The sequence below is a fragment of the Mesoplodon densirostris genome, chromosome 19, assembly GCF_025265405.1.
Source record: "Mesoplodon densirostris isolate mMesDen1 chromosome 19, mMesDen1 primary haplotype, whole genome shotgun sequence".
Lineage (NCBI taxonomy): Eukaryota > Metazoa > Chordata > Mammalia > Artiodactyla > Ziphiidae > Mesoplodon > Mesoplodon densirostris.
Window position 1 is genome coordinate 14,133,118 of NC_082679.1, and position 20,528 is coordinate 14,153,645.

The 20,528-nt window shown below is 50.8% G+C and overlaps 1 protein-coding gene across 2 annotated transcripts in view; it reads right to left on the reverse strand.

The window, feature by feature from the left end:
- CATSPERG (cation channel sperm associated auxiliary subunit gamma) overlaps positions 1-20,528 on the reverse strand; it is a 42,382-nt gene that overhangs the window by 10,663 nt on the left and 11,191 nt on the right. The window contains exons 1-13 of one of the 2 annotated variants that reach the window (XM_060085521.1): positions 17,459-18,176; positions 17,318-17,371; positions 12,479-12,623; positions 12,001-12,127; positions 11,755-11,827; positions 10,620-10,775; positions 5,595-5,766; positions 4,235-4,372; positions 2,654-2,713; positions 2,303-2,422; positions 1,661-1,711; positions 1,432-1,561; positions 470-581 (exon numbers count right to left, since the gene is read on the reverse strand). In XM_060085521.1, coding sequence (XP_059941504.1) covers positions 470-581; positions 1,432-1,561; positions 1,661-1,711; positions 2,303-2,422; positions 2,654-2,713; positions 4,235-4,372; positions 5,595-5,766; positions 10,620-10,775; positions 11,755-11,827; positions 12,001-12,127; positions 12,479-12,623; positions 17,318-17,371; positions 17,459-17,713 — 1,593 coding nt within the window. In that variant the 5' untranslated portion in view covers positions 17,714-18,176. Of the gene's footprint in view, positions 1-469; positions 582-1,431; positions 1,562-1,660; positions 1,712-2,302; positions 2,423-2,653; positions 2,714-4,234; positions 4,373-5,594; positions 5,767-10,619; positions 10,776-11,754; positions 11,828-12,000; positions 12,128-12,478; positions 12,624-17,317; positions 17,372-17,458; positions 18,177-20,528 lie in introns of those variants that run through there. The other variant, XM_060085520.1, reaches the window with a different exon arrangement.

The following is a 20,528-nucleotide window of genomic DNA, read 5'->3' on the forward strand; positions in this document are numbered from 1 at the left end:
ACCGGGTCTGAACTTCCATAGATGCTGTTTTCCGCATTGCAGCCCTGGCTACTCTGAAGCGTCAGAGTCTGGGAATGAGTCCATCTTCCCAACTGGACTGGGACCCTGTGAGGGCAGGGCCCAGGACTGATTCATTGGCCACTGTGTCTCCAGCACTGGATCAGGCATACAGTGAGTCCTCAATATTTATGAACTGAACTGCACGATGGAATGAAAGAGGACCCTCTCTGGAAATCACATCATGACTCTGAGCACAGGTTTTTCACTCTGCTGAGTGACTTTGGAAAGGTACTTATCCTTTTTGAGTTTGAGGGTTCTCAGCTATAAATGGAGCTTTCGTTGCCCTTCCCCTGGGTCCCTGAGGACATTCCCTCTCCTGGGGCCCTTTACCCTGACAGGGGGAGAAGGGAAACCCTTGGGATTTGGGGGTGGGCAGAAAGGAAGTGGGGAGAGGGGCAGGGCAGCCCACCTCTTCAGTCTCTGTGACAATAGCCATGTCCCCATAGAACGAGTTGACCAGGTACTTGATGGACAGCTCCTTGGGGAAGTCCGCCAGGTAGATGAAGTTTTCACTGTTATAGCTGTAGGGGCAGAGGTGGGAGGTAGGGGCACCAGGCAAGGCCCTGGGGAATACCTGCTTCCCCAACTAGGCCTGACACGATGCAGGAACCATTTACTTAGTTCTCCACCAGCCTTGTGAGAACACGCAAAGGAGGCCTGGGACACTAGTTTCTGCCCCCCACTCCAAACTCTCTGGCTGGCCTGCCCATCAGTAAACAGGAAGGTTCAACCAAACTGGCAGTTTGCCAACAGCCCATAGAGTTGACTCTGGGACCCCTGGATTCCTGAGGGGTGAAAAGCATCCTTACCTTTCCCTAGACAATGCCCTCCTATTGCTCACATAGGTTAGGTCCTCATATCAGGTTTCATTTAAGAAAGGGCTCCCAGGGCTTCCCTGGTGGTGCAGTAGCTGAGAGTCCACCTGCCAATGCAGGGGACATGGGTTTGAGCCCTGGTCTGGGAAGATCCCACATGCCGCGGAGCAACTGGGCCTGTGAGCCACAACTACTGAGCCTGCGCGTCTGGAGCTTGTGCTCCACAACGGGAGAGGCCGCGACAGTGAGAGGCCCGCACACCGCGATGAAGAGTGGCCCCTGCTCGCCGCAACTAGAGAAAGCCAACGCACAGAAATGAAGACCCAACACAGCCCAAAATAAATAAATAAATAAAATTTGAAAAAAAAAAGAAGAAAGGGCTCCCAGCTTTAAAATATCAGCTTCTCCCATCCCATCTCTGCCCACCCCAGCCCATTTCCCCCCATCACAGTCCTGGTAACTTCTGGACTTGGGCACACTCTGAAAATTTGGTGACTTCAGAAAGGACCCCCACCCTAGTGGGGTTGGGGAGGCCAGACTGTACCCGGCCCCATACCTCTGCAGGAGGAAGTTGCCCCAGATGAACAGCAGGTTGTTATACGGGTTGTAGGACATGCCCTTGGGTACCATCGGGAAGTTGGTGTAAGACTCTGTCCCTAGGATCATCAGGAACTCCAGTCCTCGAGCTGGCAGAGGCAGAGTGGACACAGCAGTAAGATGGGGTCACGTGGGCCCCTCCTAGCCTCCCCCCAACTTTTTCAGCCCCCTCTGCCCTCCCTTCCTACCGTCAGGGATGAATTCCGGGATGGTGTAAAGGACAACCAGGTGATCACTGACTACAGGTGGGGAAAACACAGCACAAATCTCCTGAGGCCCTGAGCTTTCAAGACCTGAAACTGAGCAGGTCCCCAGCTCCCCAACCCCTCCCCAAACCCTCCAACAGCTTCCCATTTGGGCCCATTAATCTTTAGAATTTCTTTATGTGAATTATAAAAAGACACTTCCTCTGAGAGGATACAGTCCTGTTAGGGCAGAGGACTTGCCTCCCTCCTCTGACTCCTTGGCTGGGGAGTGCCAGGCACAGCCTCCCAGGCACAGCTGTACACGGCAGCCCTATTCTCACTTCATCAAATCAAATCAAATCTCCTCACTGTGAGCCGCAAGGCCCTTCCAGGTCTGGCGTCTGCCCACATCTCCAATCTCCCTCCTCCCCTTTCCCCTCTGTTCTAGTCTCATTGACTTCCTCTCAGGTTCTTCAGCCCAGACGGCCTGTTCTCCACCACTGCCCCTTACCTAGCAGTGGCACGAGCAACATTTCCTTCCAGCTGTCTGCTGGGCACAGATCCCAAAGGATGGGCCCGCAGTTCACACTCTGAGCTCCTGCCCTTTCCCGCTCAGCCCCGCCCCCGCCGTGGCGCCCCATTTACCCTGGTCATAGCTGACCACCTGGAAGTACTTCCTGGTGGAGGGCTCTTCGATCTCCACCAGCAGCAGTAGATTGTAGTCACCAGCAATGAATACGGCCCAGATTATGGAGCAGTTGACAACTGGTAGGGAAGACAGAAGCCCAGAGCAGCCCCCAGATCCTATCCTTCTCCATGGTCTCTGTGATTGCCACATCTATCCCAGTGACTCTCCACCCATCCCCAAGAAATTGCCCATCCTGTCCTATGACCTCTCCCACCCTTCCCTGCTCTCCCACACCTTCGATTCCCCCTCAACCCACCCAAACCCACCCCACCCCCTGCCCACTGCAGATCCATCTGGGAGCTGGGTACCTAGTATCCCATTGCACACGGACCGCTGCCTGGGCAGCAACTCGAAGGACACGCGGCCATCTGCAGAACAGGGCAGGTCAAAGCTCAGGGCCTTCCCAGCCTGTCTGGCACCCCACCACACTGGCTCTCCAATTATGCCTGTGCCTCCTTCTTAGTCCCAGGATTCCCTGGGGCAGCTCTCACCCAACTGGCCTTTCAGTCATTCACAACTGGCCTATCAGAATATGTCTGCCTGGACTTCCCTGGTGGTGCAGTGGTTAAGAATCCACCTGCCAATGCAGGGGACACGGGTTCGAGCCCTGGTCAGGGAAGATCCCACATGCCACCGAGCAACTAAGCCCATGCGCCACAACTACTGAGCCTGCGCTCTAGAGCCCACGAGCCACAACTACTGAGCCTGCGTGCTGCAACTGCTGAAGCCCGCGTGCCTAGAGCCCGTGCTCCACAACAAGAGAAACCACCGCAATGAGAAGCCCACACACTGCAACGAAGAGTAGCTCCCACTCGCTGCAACTAGAGAAAACCCGCACGCAGGAATGAAGACCCAACACAACCAAGAATAAATAAACAAACAAACAAACAAACAAATAAATAAATTCTTTTTAAAAGTTTAAAAAAAAGAGAATATGTCTGTCTCTGGTCACAGTAATTAGCTCAGGTCTGAGCATGTGACCCAGAATGGGCCGATCAGAGTGCACCCTGGGATTTGTGCTAGAGCCAGTGGGCAAGAGTCCACTCTCACTCTCTCGGGCTGACTCAGACTGGTGGGAGATGTGAGCCCCAAGTTCCTGGAGGCCATCTCTAACCCTTGTGAGGGGAGTATCTACCTGAAAATGAAGCCAAATCACAGGGCTAACAATGATAAACCCTTGAACAGTACTATGTCCCTAGCACTCTCCTAAGACCCTTATATATGTCAACTTATTTAATCTTTATATCAACACGATGAGGCAGGTACTAGTTAGTACTATCAGCCCCATTTTGCAAATGAGGATATGAGACCAAAAAGAGAGGTTAAGTCACCTATCCAAAGCCGCCGGTGACTTGAGTTGGGTGTGTTAGAGCAGTCTCTCTCCAGAACCCGTGCTATAATCCCCATGCTATACTACCTTGCCAAGAGATAGAGTCCTGAGGATATACCCTGTAAGCCCCTGGATCCAGCTATGTCTGACGTTGGTTCCTGGTCTTTTCTTTTATATGTCTACAAATTTTTTATGCTTAGACGATTTAAAAAAAAAATTTTGGCCATACCGTGCAGTATGTGAGGCTCTTATTTCCCCAACCAGGGATTGAACCTGCACCCCCTGCAGTGGAAGCCCGGAGTCTTAACCACTGGACTGCCAGGGAAGTCCCTGATTAAGTGATTTTTGAATTGGGCTTCTACCCTTTGAAACCAAACACATTGTGAAAGATACATAACACACCCCAAGCCCTGCCCCTACAAAGGCGTAAACCCATATCGATTCACAGGGAGAACCTCCAGCCTGGGACCCCTCCTGAAGGAATATGGTGAGGGGTGAGGGCCTGGGCTCAGAATTCTTAGAAGTGAGAGGGTACGGAGGTACCAGGTACCAACCTTACCTGTGATGGTCCCAAAGTGGACGTAACCTTCGTGCTTGCCCGTGGTGAGGGCCATGACATACTCGGAGCCGTTGCTATGGAAATGCACAGGGCACAACTTCTTGATGCACTCATTAGCCAGGACACGGATCCATCTCTCTGTGGGGGCCAGCATAGACATTTGAGCCTGGGACCTGGGCCTCCATCCACATTTCCCAGGCCTTAATGAGCCTGTTATCTGTCTTCTCCCACTAGAGTGACTGTTCAGTGTGGCGTCTGAGGGGCCCTTGGTATAGGGCCCCAGCTGCCTTTGAGAAAATCCCCCCACCCCCGCTCACACTCTGTCCACAAGTTTCAGATTGGGCTGACCCCACTCTTCTATTCCCCTGGCCAGAAGATGGATTCTGAGCTGGGCATGTGACCAAGCTGGGCAAATCAGAGACAGTTCTCAGCTTGCAACCACTAACAAAGAGATATTCTTTCCCGCCCCCAACCTCCACCCCCGGCATAAAAGCCTGCAGTTGCTGGATGGAGTGGGGCAGTACCACAAAGATGGGCCTAACAGCTGCAGTGAGCCCCTAGATCCAACTGTGCCTGAAAACAACATGCTCCTGAGTTTTCCAGCTATCTAAGCCAATCTTTAATCTAACCCATCTTTAACTTGGTCCTTCCCACTGTCAAAGTGCCCTAAGAAAGAAAGGGAGAAAAATAAAGCTGTTGGGAACACTCACTAACTAATGAAATATGGGTTACAGTACAAGTTTCTGTGACTCTATAAGTTGACATCTTTCATTTAGATAGGGCGGGGGCGGAAGGTGAGAACTAGGGCTTTGGTATCCTTTAACAGATGAGGCTGAATCAAAAGTCTCTCTTTTTCCTCTCTGATCAATCTCCCTCATGGCATTGCCTCTCCAACGGCCCATCTCTGTTTCTCTCTTTGTATGTCTTTCTTTCTGACTCCCCACCACTCCCCAACCCCACACATTTCTCGCTTGGTATGCATCTCTCTCCGGTTTGTCTTTCTCTCTCTGCACGTCTGTGTGTGAGTCCGCGTGCACCTGTGTGTCTTGCTCTCTGCTCCCTCCTTTCACTCTCACACCTCTCTCTGCCCTTAGTCGGTTCACAACTCCTGGGAAGGTCTGGATGAAAGCCTCACCCCAGCATATAGAGGGTAGGAGGAGGCCCCTGCAGGGTGGCAGCGATGCTCCAGGAGCTTGGGAAGTCCCTCCAACATCCCCCTCCCCACTCACGGCAATTCCACTCCCAGGCGCCTCCAGTGATGGATTCACTGAGGCGCCCTCCTTGGGGCTCCAACAGGCAAGTCCCCTTGCCTAAGATGCCAAGGACACCCGGGTATGTGACCCGGCCAGGGCCCCCTCACCGCTGCCACGGTTGCTTTCGTGGAGTGTGGTATAGGTGCCCGTGAAATAGTAGACGAGCTGGTTCTGACGAATGAAGAGGGTGCTCTCGGTGGCGATGGCATCGTAGATGGTAGCAGTGAAGCTGGCCTGGGGGCAGTAGAAGGAGCCAACCCAGCAACTGTCAATGCTCAACTGCAAGGGAGTAGGGCCAGTGGTAAGCGGATGGCCTTGGTCTCAGCCCCTGTGTCCTCCCTTGCCTCGAGGCACCAGCTCTGACAACTGCTTGGAATGAGCACATGCGGCTGCCCCCAGGGTCCCCTCCCTGCTCACGCTGCAGCAGCATCTTGGTGGCCAAACTTCCCCTGCAAGCAGGTGACCCAGGTCAGAGCCAGTTGGGGCTTTCTGTGCTCCCTAGAGTTGGGCAGTACACAGCATACTCAACGGTGCTCAGCAGTCCCAGTTCCCCAGGCCACATTCAGGGCTGTACTCATGTGGATCCAAAAGATTCCAAGCTTGGCCCAAGGCACACTTCTAATAATCCTATTCTATCTTGAACACAATTGGCTGTCAGGCTGACACCATCTGAACTTATGACCAATCACTAGCACTGGCAATATCACTAACAGTGGGAAAGCACCACCAATGAAGGGCCTAAAAGATTGAGTCTACCCAGGATTGAACTGGGCTCCCTGCAGTGGAAGCGTGGAGTCCTAACCACTGGACCGCCAGGGAATTCTTTGGGTTTTTTTTTTTTTTTTGAGTCTAAGTTTAACCAAGCTTCTAGAGCTCATTACCAGTTTATAGGCAATATAGGGTGTTATGGACAGAATTTATATGTTGAAGCCCTAGCCCCCATCATGACTGTATTTGGGCCTTTAAGGAGATAATTAAGGTTCAACAAGGTCATAAGGGTGGGGCCCTAATCCTATTGGACTGGTGTCCTTATAAAAAGAGAAAGAGACACCAGAGATCTCTCTCTCTCTCCACTCATGCCCACAGAGAAAAGGCCATGTGAGGACACAGTGAGAAGGTACTTTCTGCAAACCCAGGAGAGAAACCAACCCTGCTGACACCTTGATCTTGGACTTCTAGCCTCCAGAACTATGAGAATATAAATTTCTGTTGTTTAAGCCACCCAGTCTATGGTATTTTATTATGGCAGCCTGAGCAGACTAATACATAGGGTCAGAGGAACAAGTTTTAATGGATTCTGTGAAGAAGCAAACAGCCAAATTCTATGGGACAAAAGGCCTGGTTTCTTAAATTGCCTGAAGAAAATGTAAGGTATTAAGAGACGTAACAACCAAATGCAATGTGTGGGTCTTGATTCAAACAAACCAACTGTAAAACACATTTTTAGATCATTGGGGAAAATTGACTATGACCGGGTTAGATGCTATTAAGGGGTTACTGTTAATTTTGCTGGGCATTATAATGGCATTGTGGTTTTATTTCTTAAAAGTTCTCATGTGTTAGAGATACTTCCTCAGTTATTTCCAGAATTTACAGGTCAATGGTATGATGGCTGGAAATTTCTTTAAAACATTCCAGGAAAAAAAAATAGTGGGATTAAAAAAAAAGGCAAAATGTTAATTATTGAAGCTGGGTTCATTATACAATTCTCTACTTTTGTGTTTGATTGAAGTTTTCCACTAAAAAGTGGAATTTTTCACTAACTTTTCCAATAAAAAGCATATATCAGAGTAACACTCTAAGTTCTGCTGCTGAGGGAAATTTCATCACGTTAAGGGTAACATGTACATTCTCACTTCCCTACCCTATTCAGCACATAAGAGATTTCTACAGACTACAGACATTGTTGCTGTGCCTGGTGAAACTAACCTGTACCCTCTCAATGTGTCATTTTGATTGGTTGTCATACTTAATCTATTGCCCTGTTAATATTTAAAGTGCTGCCTCTGTTTCTGGAAGAAATACTTGGAAATTTTCTTTGTTAAACCAGAAGAGGATCATCACATCTCCCTTCTCCCACATACGTGAGAAAAAGGAAAGCTGTGAGTCAGCTGGATTTCTTATTTGAGCAGAGCTTGAGAGTTCTGACTCATTTAACTCAAAAAGCAGCATGGTGGGTGTCTCTGGCCACAGTGATTAAGTCAAGGTGAGCAAATGGTGAGCCATACCAAGTGGAAGGAAACTTGGGATTTGGGGGTTAGAGGGTAATGGGAAAGATCTTTCCCACTGGACGTGGGCCTGAGATGCAGCCTTTGCAATTCCAAGTACAGAGATATTTGAGCATAAAGTCAATACAGAGGAACCAGGTCCGAGAGATGGAGAGAGAGCAACTCAGTCTTGGTGACATTGTTTGAAATCCTGGGTCAAGCTGGACCTGAAGTCCTGAATTTTTTGGTTACACAAACTTACAAATTTCCTCTTCCATTTTTGGCAGGTGGCTAGTTGGGCTCCCAAATCCCTTTCTCCCATATTCTTTGGTAATTGACTTTTAGCAGGGCATGTGCCACCCAGACAGAAATTATACTTCCCAGCCTCCTTTGCAGTTGGATGTAGCCAAGTAACTAATTCCTCAGTAATGGAATGTGACTGGAAGTGAAACTTGCTTAAGAGAAAATAGCTTGCCCTTCATTTCTGATCCTTCTCCTTCCCAATTGGCTGGAATATGGACATAGGCATGACCCAGCTCTGATCACACTGATGAGATCAACACCTGGGGCCTAGAGGATGGTGAAGCACGAAAATAGAAGGGACTGGGGTTTCTCACTTCTGAACTGTTCAGGGAATGAGCAACAGCGACTATTTAAGCTGTTCTCTCTCAGGAGTCTCTTTGTTACAGGGTTTTTTGGTTTTTGGTTTTTTTTGGCCACACAGCTTGCTGGATGTTCCCTGACCAGGGATTGAACCCAGGCCATGGCACTGAAAGCCCAGAATCCAAACCACTAGGCTACCAGGGAACTCCTGTTACAGTATCTAAACCTGACCAACTCAGGGCCAAAGAGAGCCGCGTAGGGGGAGGATTCCTATGAGACCCTAGGGGCAGTCTAGAAGGGAATGGTGAGGTGAAACAAGAGGAAGGAAAACAGAGAGGAGACAACAATATGGGGGAAATCCCTATGATTAAAGAATGAGGATAAGTAGGCTTCGATTTTGGAGTGATGGAAACTTTTTGGAAACAAGAGTTGGTGGTTGCACAGTACCAATGTACTCAATGGTACTAAATTGTTCACTTTAAAGTGGTGAATTTTAGGGACTTCCTTGGTGGTCCAGTGGTTGGGACTTCGCCTTCCAGTGCAGGGGGTGTGGGTTCGATCCCTGGTCGGGGAGCTGGGATCCCACGTGCCTCGAGGCCAAAGGGCCAGGGCATGGAACAGAGGCAGCGTTGTAACAAATTCAATAGAGAGTTTAAAAAAATGGTCCACATCAAAAAAAATCTCAAAAAAAAAAGTGGTGAATTTTATGAGTTTCATCTTGATAAATTAAAAAAAAAGAACAAGGATGACTGAAGTTCAAACTGCACTTTTCATTCTCATGACGTAAACCCCCTTCTCTGTCCTCCAAATCTCTTCAGCAGAATCCACATCGGCCATATATTTCCTGTGGGTGTGTCTGGGTCAGGAGCGTGAAAACTGAGCAAGGTCTGGAAAGACTTGGGCCACAACCGAGAGAGCTGACCCAGGACAGGGAGACTGTCTGTAAATGAAATGAGATCAGTAGAAGCCGGAATTCACAGCCAGAGGGATCTGAGAGAACATTAATCCACATGGGGTTGTCAGAAATCATGCGCGGGGCTTTCAACCTTAAGGGGAGGAGCCTAAGGCAATCTTTTGGGGTTGCCGTGTGCACAATTGCTATCTTGGACACAATTAACAACCAGCATCTTATCCCCCCAACTTGTGGCAAAGCTAGCCTGATTTCACTCTGGGGGAACCATCCTTTCTCTGCCTCTTGTCTGGGCTGCCCTCCTCATTAGGATAGATCCCATGACCTGTGCTAAGCCAGCTGGCACATTCCATTCTTTTGGGACACATGACTCAAGCTGGGCCAATCAGGACAAAGCAAACAAATTTCAGGATTTTCTTTTTTTTTTTTTTTTAAGTTATTTGGGAAACAGATGCTCCCTTTCTCTCTGCCTGGGAGTTGGGATGATATAAATCACACTGAGGATGGAGTTAATCCAGAGGAAGTGGAGCTGAAAGCTGGAGTCCTCATTTGAGCCCTGAATCAAGCCAGGCCTGCAGGCTGAGCTGTGTCTGGGCTTTGCAGTTAGGCACACCTACTAAATCCATTTCTCTGCTTAAACCAAACTGGTCTGGAGCTCTGCCTACAGCTGCAATTAATTCAAATGTGTTTGTCATTCACGCCAAAAGAACCTTGCTTCAGACACTCCTTCCCTGTTCTGGGAATAATACAGGCTCACAATGCTGAACTTGAAACCCTAGGGGCCAGATGTATATAGAAATTCAGAATTTTCCAGTTTAGAAGGTAAGATGGCACATATATACCATCCAAACTCCAGTGGGATCTGGGGCAACACCCCATAATCAAACTCCTTAATATTTCTGTAGGGCAGCATCTGAATATTAACACTAAATGGAATGCATAGAGACTAAAAAAAGTAGCCTTTGTTAGCTCAGGTTGGAGTTCCTCAACAAATACATTTCAGCCCGAAATTTCTGAAAACGCCGTTTCAAAGATTTTGGATTTCAGAATTACAAATGGTGGACCTATAAGTAATAATAGCTTTGACTCACATAGTGCTCATTCTGTGTCCGGCTGACATTAATTTATACCATCCTCGCAATGATTCTGTGAGGTAAATATAAGTATTGTTCCCATTTTACAGATGGGGAATCTGAGGCCCAGGTAAAGTGAATTGCCCAACATCACACAGCCAGGAGGTGGCAGAACCAGGACCTGAACCCAGGCTGTCTGGTTGCAGTCTTATGTCTTTCATTCATGCTATTTGCCTCTCGTCGGTGGTAGGTCTTTGGGGACCTTTCTCTGGTCCCAGGCCCCCCCCCACCATTTTAGGAGCTGAGGCCCAGCCCACCATCTGCCCTGCATCAACTCACCTCCACGAGAAAGAAGTCCTTGAAGTTTGTGTCAGTCAGCAGGATGGCCTTCTCCTCAGGGATGCCACCCAGGATGAACACAGGTGTCTGGTCCACAGTGTACCACAGGGGCCTCGACGGGACATTCACAAAGTACCGGGGTATCAGATTGAAGAGCTGCGGGGCAGGGTCAGGAGGGCTGCTCAACACCCCCCTCCCTTCCCTCTCCCATGGTTCCATCTATTTGCCCCAGCGCCTCTCTGATCTCATCCCCCACCACTCTCCCACTCACCCACTCTCTCCCGGCCACATGGGCCTCCCGCTCCTCAGAGCCTTTGCACAGACTGTTCCCTCTGTGTCCCCTGGTAGCCACGTGATTCCCTTTACTCAAATGCCAAGCTTCTCAATTATGCCTTTTTTTTGGCCACGCTGTGCGGCTTGTGGGGTCTCGTGGGATCTTATTTCCCCGACCAGGGATCGAACCTGGGCCCTCCGAAGTGAAGGCACAGAGTCCTAACCACTGGATTGCCGGGGAATTCCCATCAGTTATGTCTTTCTTGAGCATTCCATTAAACATTGCCGTCCCCTCCTGCACAGACCCAGTTCCCCTCACTCTGAATTCTCTCCAGAGCGCTAACCACCTTTTAACCTGCTACAGAATTTACCTGATTTCATGTGTAGTGGTTTGCTGTCTGTCTCTCCCACTAGACTGTCAGCTCTAAGAGAGGACAGGGATTTGGGTCTGTGTGTTCACTGTTATGTTCCCATGGTGCCACACTGTGTGCTCAGGAAGTGCCTGCTGAATGAATGAATGAATGAATGCACTGTGGTTAAGAATATGGGTGCAGGAGTCAGGCAGACACAGTTTCAAGTCTCATTCCATGTGTACATGCCGAGAGCCTGTGGGCAAATGGCTCCACCCTTTTGGGGCCTCAGTTTTCTCCTCTTTAAAATGGGTATGTGAGAGTACCTTCCCTCACAGGTCACTGTCAAGACCTAATGTGATCGTGCATTTAGCAGGGCATGTCGCCAGGGGGCCAGCACACAGTAAATGCTCTGTAAGTGGAATCTGCCACTCGTTTGGGAAGTAATCAGGGCTCCAGCCTACTGTCTTTAACCCCCTCTTCTACCCTTCCCACCATCCGGGCCCCCTCACCTCATTTCCCACAGTGAATTGGAGTGTGTTGTCTCGCTGTCTCTCCAGGAAGCCGTTGATATTCACCTGAAACCTGGAGGTGGGTGTGGGGCACGCACGGGTGAGGATTCTGGCTCCTTCCACAGCTCACTGCCACCTCCCTGTCCTGTTCCCTCCCTTTGGGCTCCTCCCGTCTTCTTTGGGAATCTGGGGATTAGGAAGCCCTTCCCAGAGACTACCCCCCGCCCCAGGTTTGGGAAAGGGCACCTTTTATTGGGAATGAAGGGCCCCAGGCCGTTGCTGCTAACGTCCACGCGCATGACCACGCTGCCGTTCTTGATGGGCATGGGTGTGTACCAGCTCATGAGACACACTTCCTCTGCATTACACCTCTCTCCTGGCAGGCAGGGAGTACTGAAGCTGCTGGGGCCTTCCAGTAGCAAGCCCCCCAGGTCACAGACCACTGGGCTCCCCCTGCAACTCCCCACTCCTCCCCTCAGCCATGGACCCCACTGGGGCCTCTGTGTGGTCCCATCTAGGCCAAGGAACCTGCTGAGGCATCCCCGGGCCCTCCTCCAGGTCAGACACCTCTGTGAGGCCCCCAACAAACTCCCACGCCCACCAGGTCATAGGCCCCTTTGATGGTCCCAGCCTCCCCTCAAGGTCATGAACCCTGCTGAGGTCCCTGGCAATGCCCCCACATGCCTGCCATGCTGTGACCCCTCCAGGAGCCCTCCAGGCCCACCTCTGCTGCGGAAGGGGGCTGCCTCCATCTGGATCTGCAGCTGCTCTATCTTCCAGCGATGGAAGTTGACTGGGGACTGGAAGGTGACCAGCACCACCGGCTTCAGCCCTGTCAGGTGGCCTTTGCGGACCAGGGCCTCAGAGGACTGAGGGCGAGATGGCCCCACAAGTGTGTCCTTAAGATAGCCTGTGGGTCCCGCTGCCTTGACCCTACCTTTACTAGCCTGTCCTCTTCCTGGGGCTGGGTCAGGAGAGCAGACTCTCCACTGAGGGAAGGTCAGAGAACATGGTCTAGGTTTGGGGCTGGGGCAGGGGATGGGTCAGGCTAGGAGATGGGCAGAAGTGCTTTGGGCTGTGGAGGGAGTCAGGAGGTCTTCCTGGAGGAGGCGAGTCCAGAGCAAGGTCCTCAGACAGAATTTGGATGTAGGGAATGCATGGGGAAAAACAGCATGGGATACGCAAAAACGTAAAGGTGGGAATGCCTGGCACCCAAAATACTAGCAGCCTCTTCCCTCACTTCAGGGATTTCAAGTCCCACTCTTGAGGCTTCTACCCCACCCCCTACCCAGAGAAATTAGGGTCTCTGCCATCGCCACCAGGTTTGTGGGCTGGGGCCTGGGGCTGTGGGTGGGATGGGGCAGTTAGACAGAGAGGAACTGGGGAAGAGGGTGATGGGGCAGCCAGGGACAACCTCCCAGAGATGCCAGGAGCCTGGCTGGGCTAAGAAGGGAGAGCAGGGCTTAGAGAGGAGATGGAAGGAGAAGATAGGTGTTCTAGGGTATAGAACAGCGTTAATTTTTTTTTTTTTTTTTTTTGGCCACACCGTGCGGCATGCAGGATCTTAGTTCCCCAACCAGGGATTGAACCCGTGCCCCCTGCATTGGGAGGGCCCACTGGACCACCAGGGAAGTCCCTAGAACAGCACTAGCAAAGGCTTGGAGGCATCCCCAAGAGACAGCTGTGCTCAAGCCACTGTGGGCAGGGGTGTGGAGGCATCTGTGAGATGCGGGTGGAAGATTTAACGGGTCTGACCCCTTTTTTTATTTTATTTATTTATTTTTTTGTGGTACGCGGGCCTCTCACTGTTGTGGCCTCTCCCGTTGCGGAGCGCAGGCTCCGGATGCGCAGGCTCAGCGGCCATGGCTCACGGGCCCAGCCGCTCCACGGCATGTGGGATCTTCCCAGACCGGGGCACGAACCCGTGTCCCCTGCATCGGCAGGCGGACTCTCAACCACCGCGCCACCAGGGAAGCCCTGACCCCTTTTGCACAGGCCTTCATCCTGAGGAATGCCTAGGCCAGGGTCCTTTCAATCCTGCCCCCTACACCGGCCCCAGCCCTGCCTCAGGGTTTCCAATCACAGGGTAGCAGGTGCTGGTGGGCGGGGACCTCCTCCCCATCAGGGCTACAGTGGCCATGACCACCCTGGTGCTGTCCACCCTCAACTCCTGCGCGGACTGAGCATCAGCCCCCTCCCTGTCTCCTTGCTCCTGCCCTGCCCCCCATTCAGCCTGTGAACACCTGAGTCCCATCACATCCCTCCTCTGCTCAGAACCTTCTCATGGCTCCACCTCACTCAGGGGGAAAGCCAGGTCCTCACTATCTCCTCCCATTCTCCCCCTCGCTCACTCTCCTCCAGCCACACAGGCCTCTGGTCGGTTCCTCATACACACTGGCTTCCGTCCTGGCTGTTCCCTCAGCCCAGATGTTTTCCTCAGTTCTCCGCATGTGTGTCCCTTTTCATCATTCCAGTCTCTGCTCAAGCTTTTCAGAGACCTTCTCCAACCACCCCAGCTAACACCCTCCTTTCTGACATATCACCTCATTTTATTTTCATCTTTGCACTGATTACTGTAATCAATTATTTTATGTATTTACTTGCCAATTGTCTGTTTCCCTGGTGGGCTGCATCCAGAGGAAAAACCTGGCCACGTTGTTTATCATTGTACTGCCTTCCCCACCCCATTGTGGAAAAAAAAAAAAAAAAAGAGGATCTGACTCAGAGCAGGTGTTGCATGAACAGATAAAGGAATTATTATCACATTTTCACAGATAAGGAGAGAAGGCTCATGGAGTAAACTCTCTGCCCAGGGTCACACTCTAGAAACTTGTTGCTAGCATTCACTGAGCCCTTTCTATGAACCAGGCGCTGTGCTAAGTGCTTCACACTTATTTAAGCATTTTATGAAGTGGGTATGATCATTATTGTACCCTTGTTAAGGATGAGGAAACTTTGGTACAGAGAAGTTAAGTAACTTGCCTGAGATCACACAGCTATTATGTAGCAGAGCTGGGATTTGAAGCCAGGCAGCCTGGCTCCAGAGCCCAAAGGATTCACTATCATGCTATACTTCCTCCAAGTAATGTTAGTTAATGGCAGATTCAAACCCAGGTCTGTAGCCTCCAGAACTTCAGTTCTAGACCACAACATTCTACTGTTCTCAGAGAGCTTACTTGAGCCAAAACAGTCTTAAAGAAGAACAAAGTTGGAGGACTCAAACTTCCCAATTTGAAAACTTAATACAAAACTACAGTGATCAAGACTGTGTCGTACTGGCATATGGATAGACATATAGAGAAATGGAATAGAATTATACCCAGAAATAAACCCTTATATTTATGGTCAATTGATTTTTGACAAGGGTGCCAAGACAATTCAATGAGGAAAGAATAATCTTTTCAACAAATGGTACTGGCATAACTGGATATTCACATGTAAAAGTTGGACCCTTACCTCACACCATATACAAAAACTAACTCAAAATGGATCATAGGCCTACACGTAAGAGCTAAAACAAACAAACAAAAAAACTCTTAGAAGAAAACATGGAAGTAAATTTTCGTGACTTTGGTTAGGTAAAGCCTTTTTAGACAACACCAAAAGCACCAGCAACAAATGAAAAAAACTGCTAAATTGGACTTTATCAAAATTTAAAACTTTGGTGCTATTGTACGATATGTGAATTATATCTTAATAAACATAAAGCTTTTGTGCTTTAAAGGACATCATCAAGATAGTGAAAAGACTTGGAATGTGAAAAATATTTACAAATTATACATCTGATAAGGAACTAGTATCCAGTATATAAAAAGAAATTTTACAATGCAACAGTAGAAAGACAAATAGCCCAGTTTTTAAATGGGCAAAGGAGATGAATAGACGTTTCTCCAAAGAAGATAAATGGCCAACGAGCATATGAAAAGATGTTCAACATCATTAGTTATGAGCAAATGCAAGTCAAAACCACACTGAGATACCATTTCACACATACTAGATGGCTATAATCAAAAAGATGAACAAGAGCAAGTGAGGATATAGAAAAACTGGACCCCTCATACATTGTTGATGGGAATATAAAATTATGTGTAGCTGCTTTGGAGAACAGGCTGGCAGTTCCTCAGAAGAGGAACAGAGTTAACATATGACCCAGCAATTCCTTTCCTAGGTATATAGTGAAGAGAACTGAAAACAGATGTTTACACAAAAACTTGTACAGACATGTTCATAGCAGCATTATTCATAATATCCCCCCTCAAAAGTGGAAATAACCCAAATGTCCATCAATTAATGAATGGATAAGCAAAATGTAGCACATCCATACAACTGAATATTATTACTCAGCCATAAAAAGGAAATACTAATGCATGCTACAACATGGATAAGCCTTGAGAAGAAGTCAGATACAAAAGGCCACATATTGTATGATTCCATTCTTTTTTTTTTTTTTTTGCGGTACACGGGCCTCTCACTGTTGTGGCCTCTCCCGTTGCAGAGCACAGGCTCCAGATGCGCAGGCTCAGCGGCCATGGCTCACGGGCCCAGCCGCTCCACGGCATGTGGGATCTTCCCGGGCTGGGGCACGAACCCGTGTCCCCTGCATCGGCAGGCAGACTCTCAACCACTGCGCCACCAGGGAAGCCCCTGATTCCATTCTTTATATGAAATGTCCAGAATAAGCAAATTCATAGGGGCAAAAAGTAGATTAGTTGTCTCCAGGGGCTGGAGGGATGGGGGTACAGGGTTTCCTCTTGAGGTGATAAAAATGTGCTGGAACAAGATAGTGGTGATGGTTGCACAACTTTGTAAATATACAAAAAACCATTGAACTGTATCCCGCAGCTTGCAGGATCTTATTTCCCCGACCAGGGATCGAACCCATGTCCCCTGCAGTGGATGCTCGGAGTCCTAACCACTGAACCGCCAAGGAATTCCCGAACTGTATATTTTAAAATAGTGAATTTATGGTATGTGAATTATATCTCAATTTTTTTTTTTTTTTTTTTTTTTTGCAGTGCACGGGCCTCTCACTGTTGTGGCCTCTCCCGTTGCGGAGCACAGGCTCTGCGGCCATGGCTCACGGGCCTAGCCGCTCCGCGGCATTTGGGATTTTCCCGGGCCGGGGCACGAACCCATGTCCCCTGCATTGGCAGGAGGACTCTCAACCACTGCGCCACCAGGGAAGCCCTGTATCTCAATTTTTGAAAAATATTTTCTTCACTTTATTGAGGAAAGTGTTTTGTTGTTGTTATTTTGTTCTGTTTGGCCGCGATGTGGGGCATGCGAGATCTTAGTTCCCCAACCAGGGATGGAACCCGTGTCCCCTGCAGTGGAAGCGCGGAGTCTTAACCACTGGACCGCCAGGGAAGACCCTATACGTCAATTTAAAAAAATTGAAATAGAAAGCTTACTTGAGCACCAACTATGTGCCTCGTGGGTTACTGGGAATCTTCTTGAATCTTTAAGGTCCCTAGGGTCTGGTGGTGCCACCGCTATTCAAATGTTAGATATGGAGAAACCGAGGCCCCAACAGAATGAGCCCACCCCCTCTGCACCCACTCACCTCTCCCTTGCAGGAGTAGTTGATCTTCAGGTAGTAAGGAAAGCCCAGGTATGTCTGCAAGGAGAGGGTGGGCAAATGTCCAGAGCCCAGTGGGGTGCAGGTCCAGGACCTCTCCCGTTTGCCTGACACCAGTCCCCTCACCTCGTCCGGGTCGATGGGCGCGTCCACTAGCAGGCTGAACACTTTGTCCACTGTATACAAGGGCTCTTGATCGACGAAACGATCGCTCGCGTCCTTCTTGCCTACTGTCTCAAAGTTGTTCAGGACAACTTGCCAGGTGCACTCCTGGGTATTCTTTATCGCCCACAACCTCCACGGTGCCAACAGCACCACCAGGAGTGCCCACAGAGCCTGCAGGACTCGGAGCCTCGGCCACGCAGGGCCAGCAGGGGACATCTCGGGGCAGTGGATAACGTGGCTTCAACCTGGAGAATGCGGAGGTCACCAGCCTGCAAGACTGTTATTGGTAGGCACCTTTTGAGATCCCGCCTCACTCCGGTGCTTCGTCCAGTCGCTGCTCCTGGCCCCACCTCTGCTTAGACGCTCCACTCCTACTTTTGCTCCTGGCTCCACTCCTGCTCTTGGTCCAGACTCCACCCTTGTTTTTGTTCCTGGCTCCGCCTCTGCTCCCGAACTCGGTCCTGCCCCAGGCCCAGCATCTACTACACTTCTGGACCCCGCCTCTGCTACTACTCCAGGTCTCGCCCCTCCTGTTGCTCCTGGCCACGCCCCTACTCCTGGTTTCGCGCGACCTCCTGGTCTCTCCTCTTAACCTTGCCCCACACTTCTTTCCTCTTGCCCCTGCTCTGCCTCCCACCGCTACTCTTCACTCGGTCTCGGTTTCTGTTTCTCGATTTAGCTGCGCCCCACCGATTTTCCCCGGTTCCTCTGGTCGCGCACCTGCACGTGGCTCCGCCCCCACTTCTTGCCCCGCCCCCCACTTCTCTTCGCACCGCCCCATTGTCCGTGCTCGGGCCCTGCCCAGGTACCGGGTCCTGCCTCTAGACCCGCCCCTCTCCGGATCCTGTTTCCGGACCTTCCCCACGCCCCGCCCCTTCCCCACGCCCCGCGCTTCCCCTGTCCCCGCTCCTGTTTCTCGCCTGGAGCTTGCTCCTCGCTCGGCTTCTGCTCCTCGTCCCGCCCCTTACAGGCCCACCCTTCCCCCTCATGCTGGGGGAGCTGTTCTTCCCAAGCCAGCTCCTTGCCCCGCCCCCTCCTATGGCCCCGCCCCTTCCCTTTAGAGACGCTTTCTTTGCCTTGGGAATTCTCCTCGCCACTGGCCTTCCCCTCGCTCCGCACCCTCTCCTCGTCCTGCAACTTCTCCTCGTTCCTTGTCGGCGCTACCTTGTCCGTCAGCACTTTCTTGATCCTCACCTTCCCCCTGCACCCCGACACCTTTTCACCCCCTCCCTTTTCACCACCCCTTTCCATTCCCTGGACAGCCCGGCTCTACACCCCGCCTCTTCTAGCCCCGCCCCTACTCATCGCCCCGCTTCTTCTCTTAGCCTCTCCCGGCTCCTCGCCCCGCCCTTTCTCCGCCCCACACCTCCTGTGCCCAGTCCCTGGGCTCTCCTCCTTTTCCCCGGCCTTTCCCCTCCTCGCCTCCCCCCTCCCCTCCCCTCCCCTTCTTAACCCCGACCCCGCTCCACCCTTCCCTCCCAGGGATGACCCCAGGCACCTCCCTCTTCTCCCCGCCCCGTGGTACCAGTCTCTAAGTTAAACCGGTCAACCGTCACCGTGCCGCTCCAGTCCCGCCCCTCTTGCCCGGTCTCAAAATGGCCGCCTACACTTCCACAACCGACTTCTGCCTTTCTCGAGGCATGCCTGTCTCGCCCGCCAGTCTCCATAGTAACGCGCACCCCAACCAGCGCCTACGGCTTGGGGGGCGGAGGGAGGGCGGTGCTCAACACCCAGTAGCGCGGGGCCTGGCCGGCAGAGGGTCCTGGGGACGAAGTTTGCGATGGGAAGGCCTTCAAGGAGTTCCTATTGGTGGTTCTCGCCTACTTATCCTTCTACCCAATCAGACATTGATATCACAATTCTAGTGACAAACAATTTGGTCTCCATGTGGGAATTAATCTGACTGTGGCTTAACATCCTTCTCTACAGAACAGGGACAAAGGCAGCCATCTCATAGAGCTGTCTTGGGAGGTCAATAAAAGCACGTGAAGAATGCCTGGCACAAGTAAATATTCAATAAGTTAACAGTTTTCATTGGTATTCTGAAGCCTAACAGTTAAGGACTCAGACCATGACTTCCCCCCCACCCCGGGGATCCTAGTTCCCCGACCAGGGATTGAACCTGGGCCCTCTGCAATGAAAGTGTGGAGTCCTAACCACTGGACCCCCAGGGAATTCCCCAGACCATGATTTTTTGATGAACTGCAAAGCTGACTCTACTCTAAACCCCAGTGGTTTTCAAACTTTAGCGTGCATTAGACTCACCAAAAGAGCTTGTTAAAACAGGTCGTTGGGCTCCAGCCCCAGGGGTTTTGATTCAGTAAGTTTTGAGATGGGGCTGGAGAATTTGTATTTCCAGCAAGATTCCAGGTGATGCTGATACTAATGGTCTGGGGACAACACCCTGGGAACCCTCCATGACTCCCCAGGACCCCAGGGAAACATCCAAACTCAGTTGTTTTCCAGAGCCTGCATAATCTCATCCCTGTTGTCCTTCCTATCCCAGGCATCTCTTTTCTCCCTCTATAGTCCAAAGCCTAGTCACACGGAGCGACTTGAATATCCTTGATCAGGCATGCTTGCTCTCCTCCAGAGTGTGCACATGCTGTAACACCCTCTGGAATGCTATTCCCTACTTTGTCACCGGCTGACCACTTTCCTCCTTTCAGGTCTTGTCTGTGATATGTGAGCAACCCCCATCCTTCCCCTGACCATGCTAGGCCATGTCTGTCTGGGAATGGGTCTTTGTTTCCCACTGCATCACAGGCCCCGTGAGGGTAGGGCCTAGGGCTTTCTCTGTCACTTGTTCCCAACTCTGTGCAACACAGCACATTATAGGTGTTCTATGTAAATGAAGAGCTGACAGGGGTCTGTGCTTCCCACCCCCCAGCCCAACCCCACAGACCAGGGAGGGTGACTTCATCTGAGGGAAGAAATCCAGCAGCTGTGTACCTGAGCCCTTCTAGACTCACAGAGGCAGAGAGACTGGGGTGTCCTCATGGCACCCCCCCCACTCAGGAATATAGCCCCA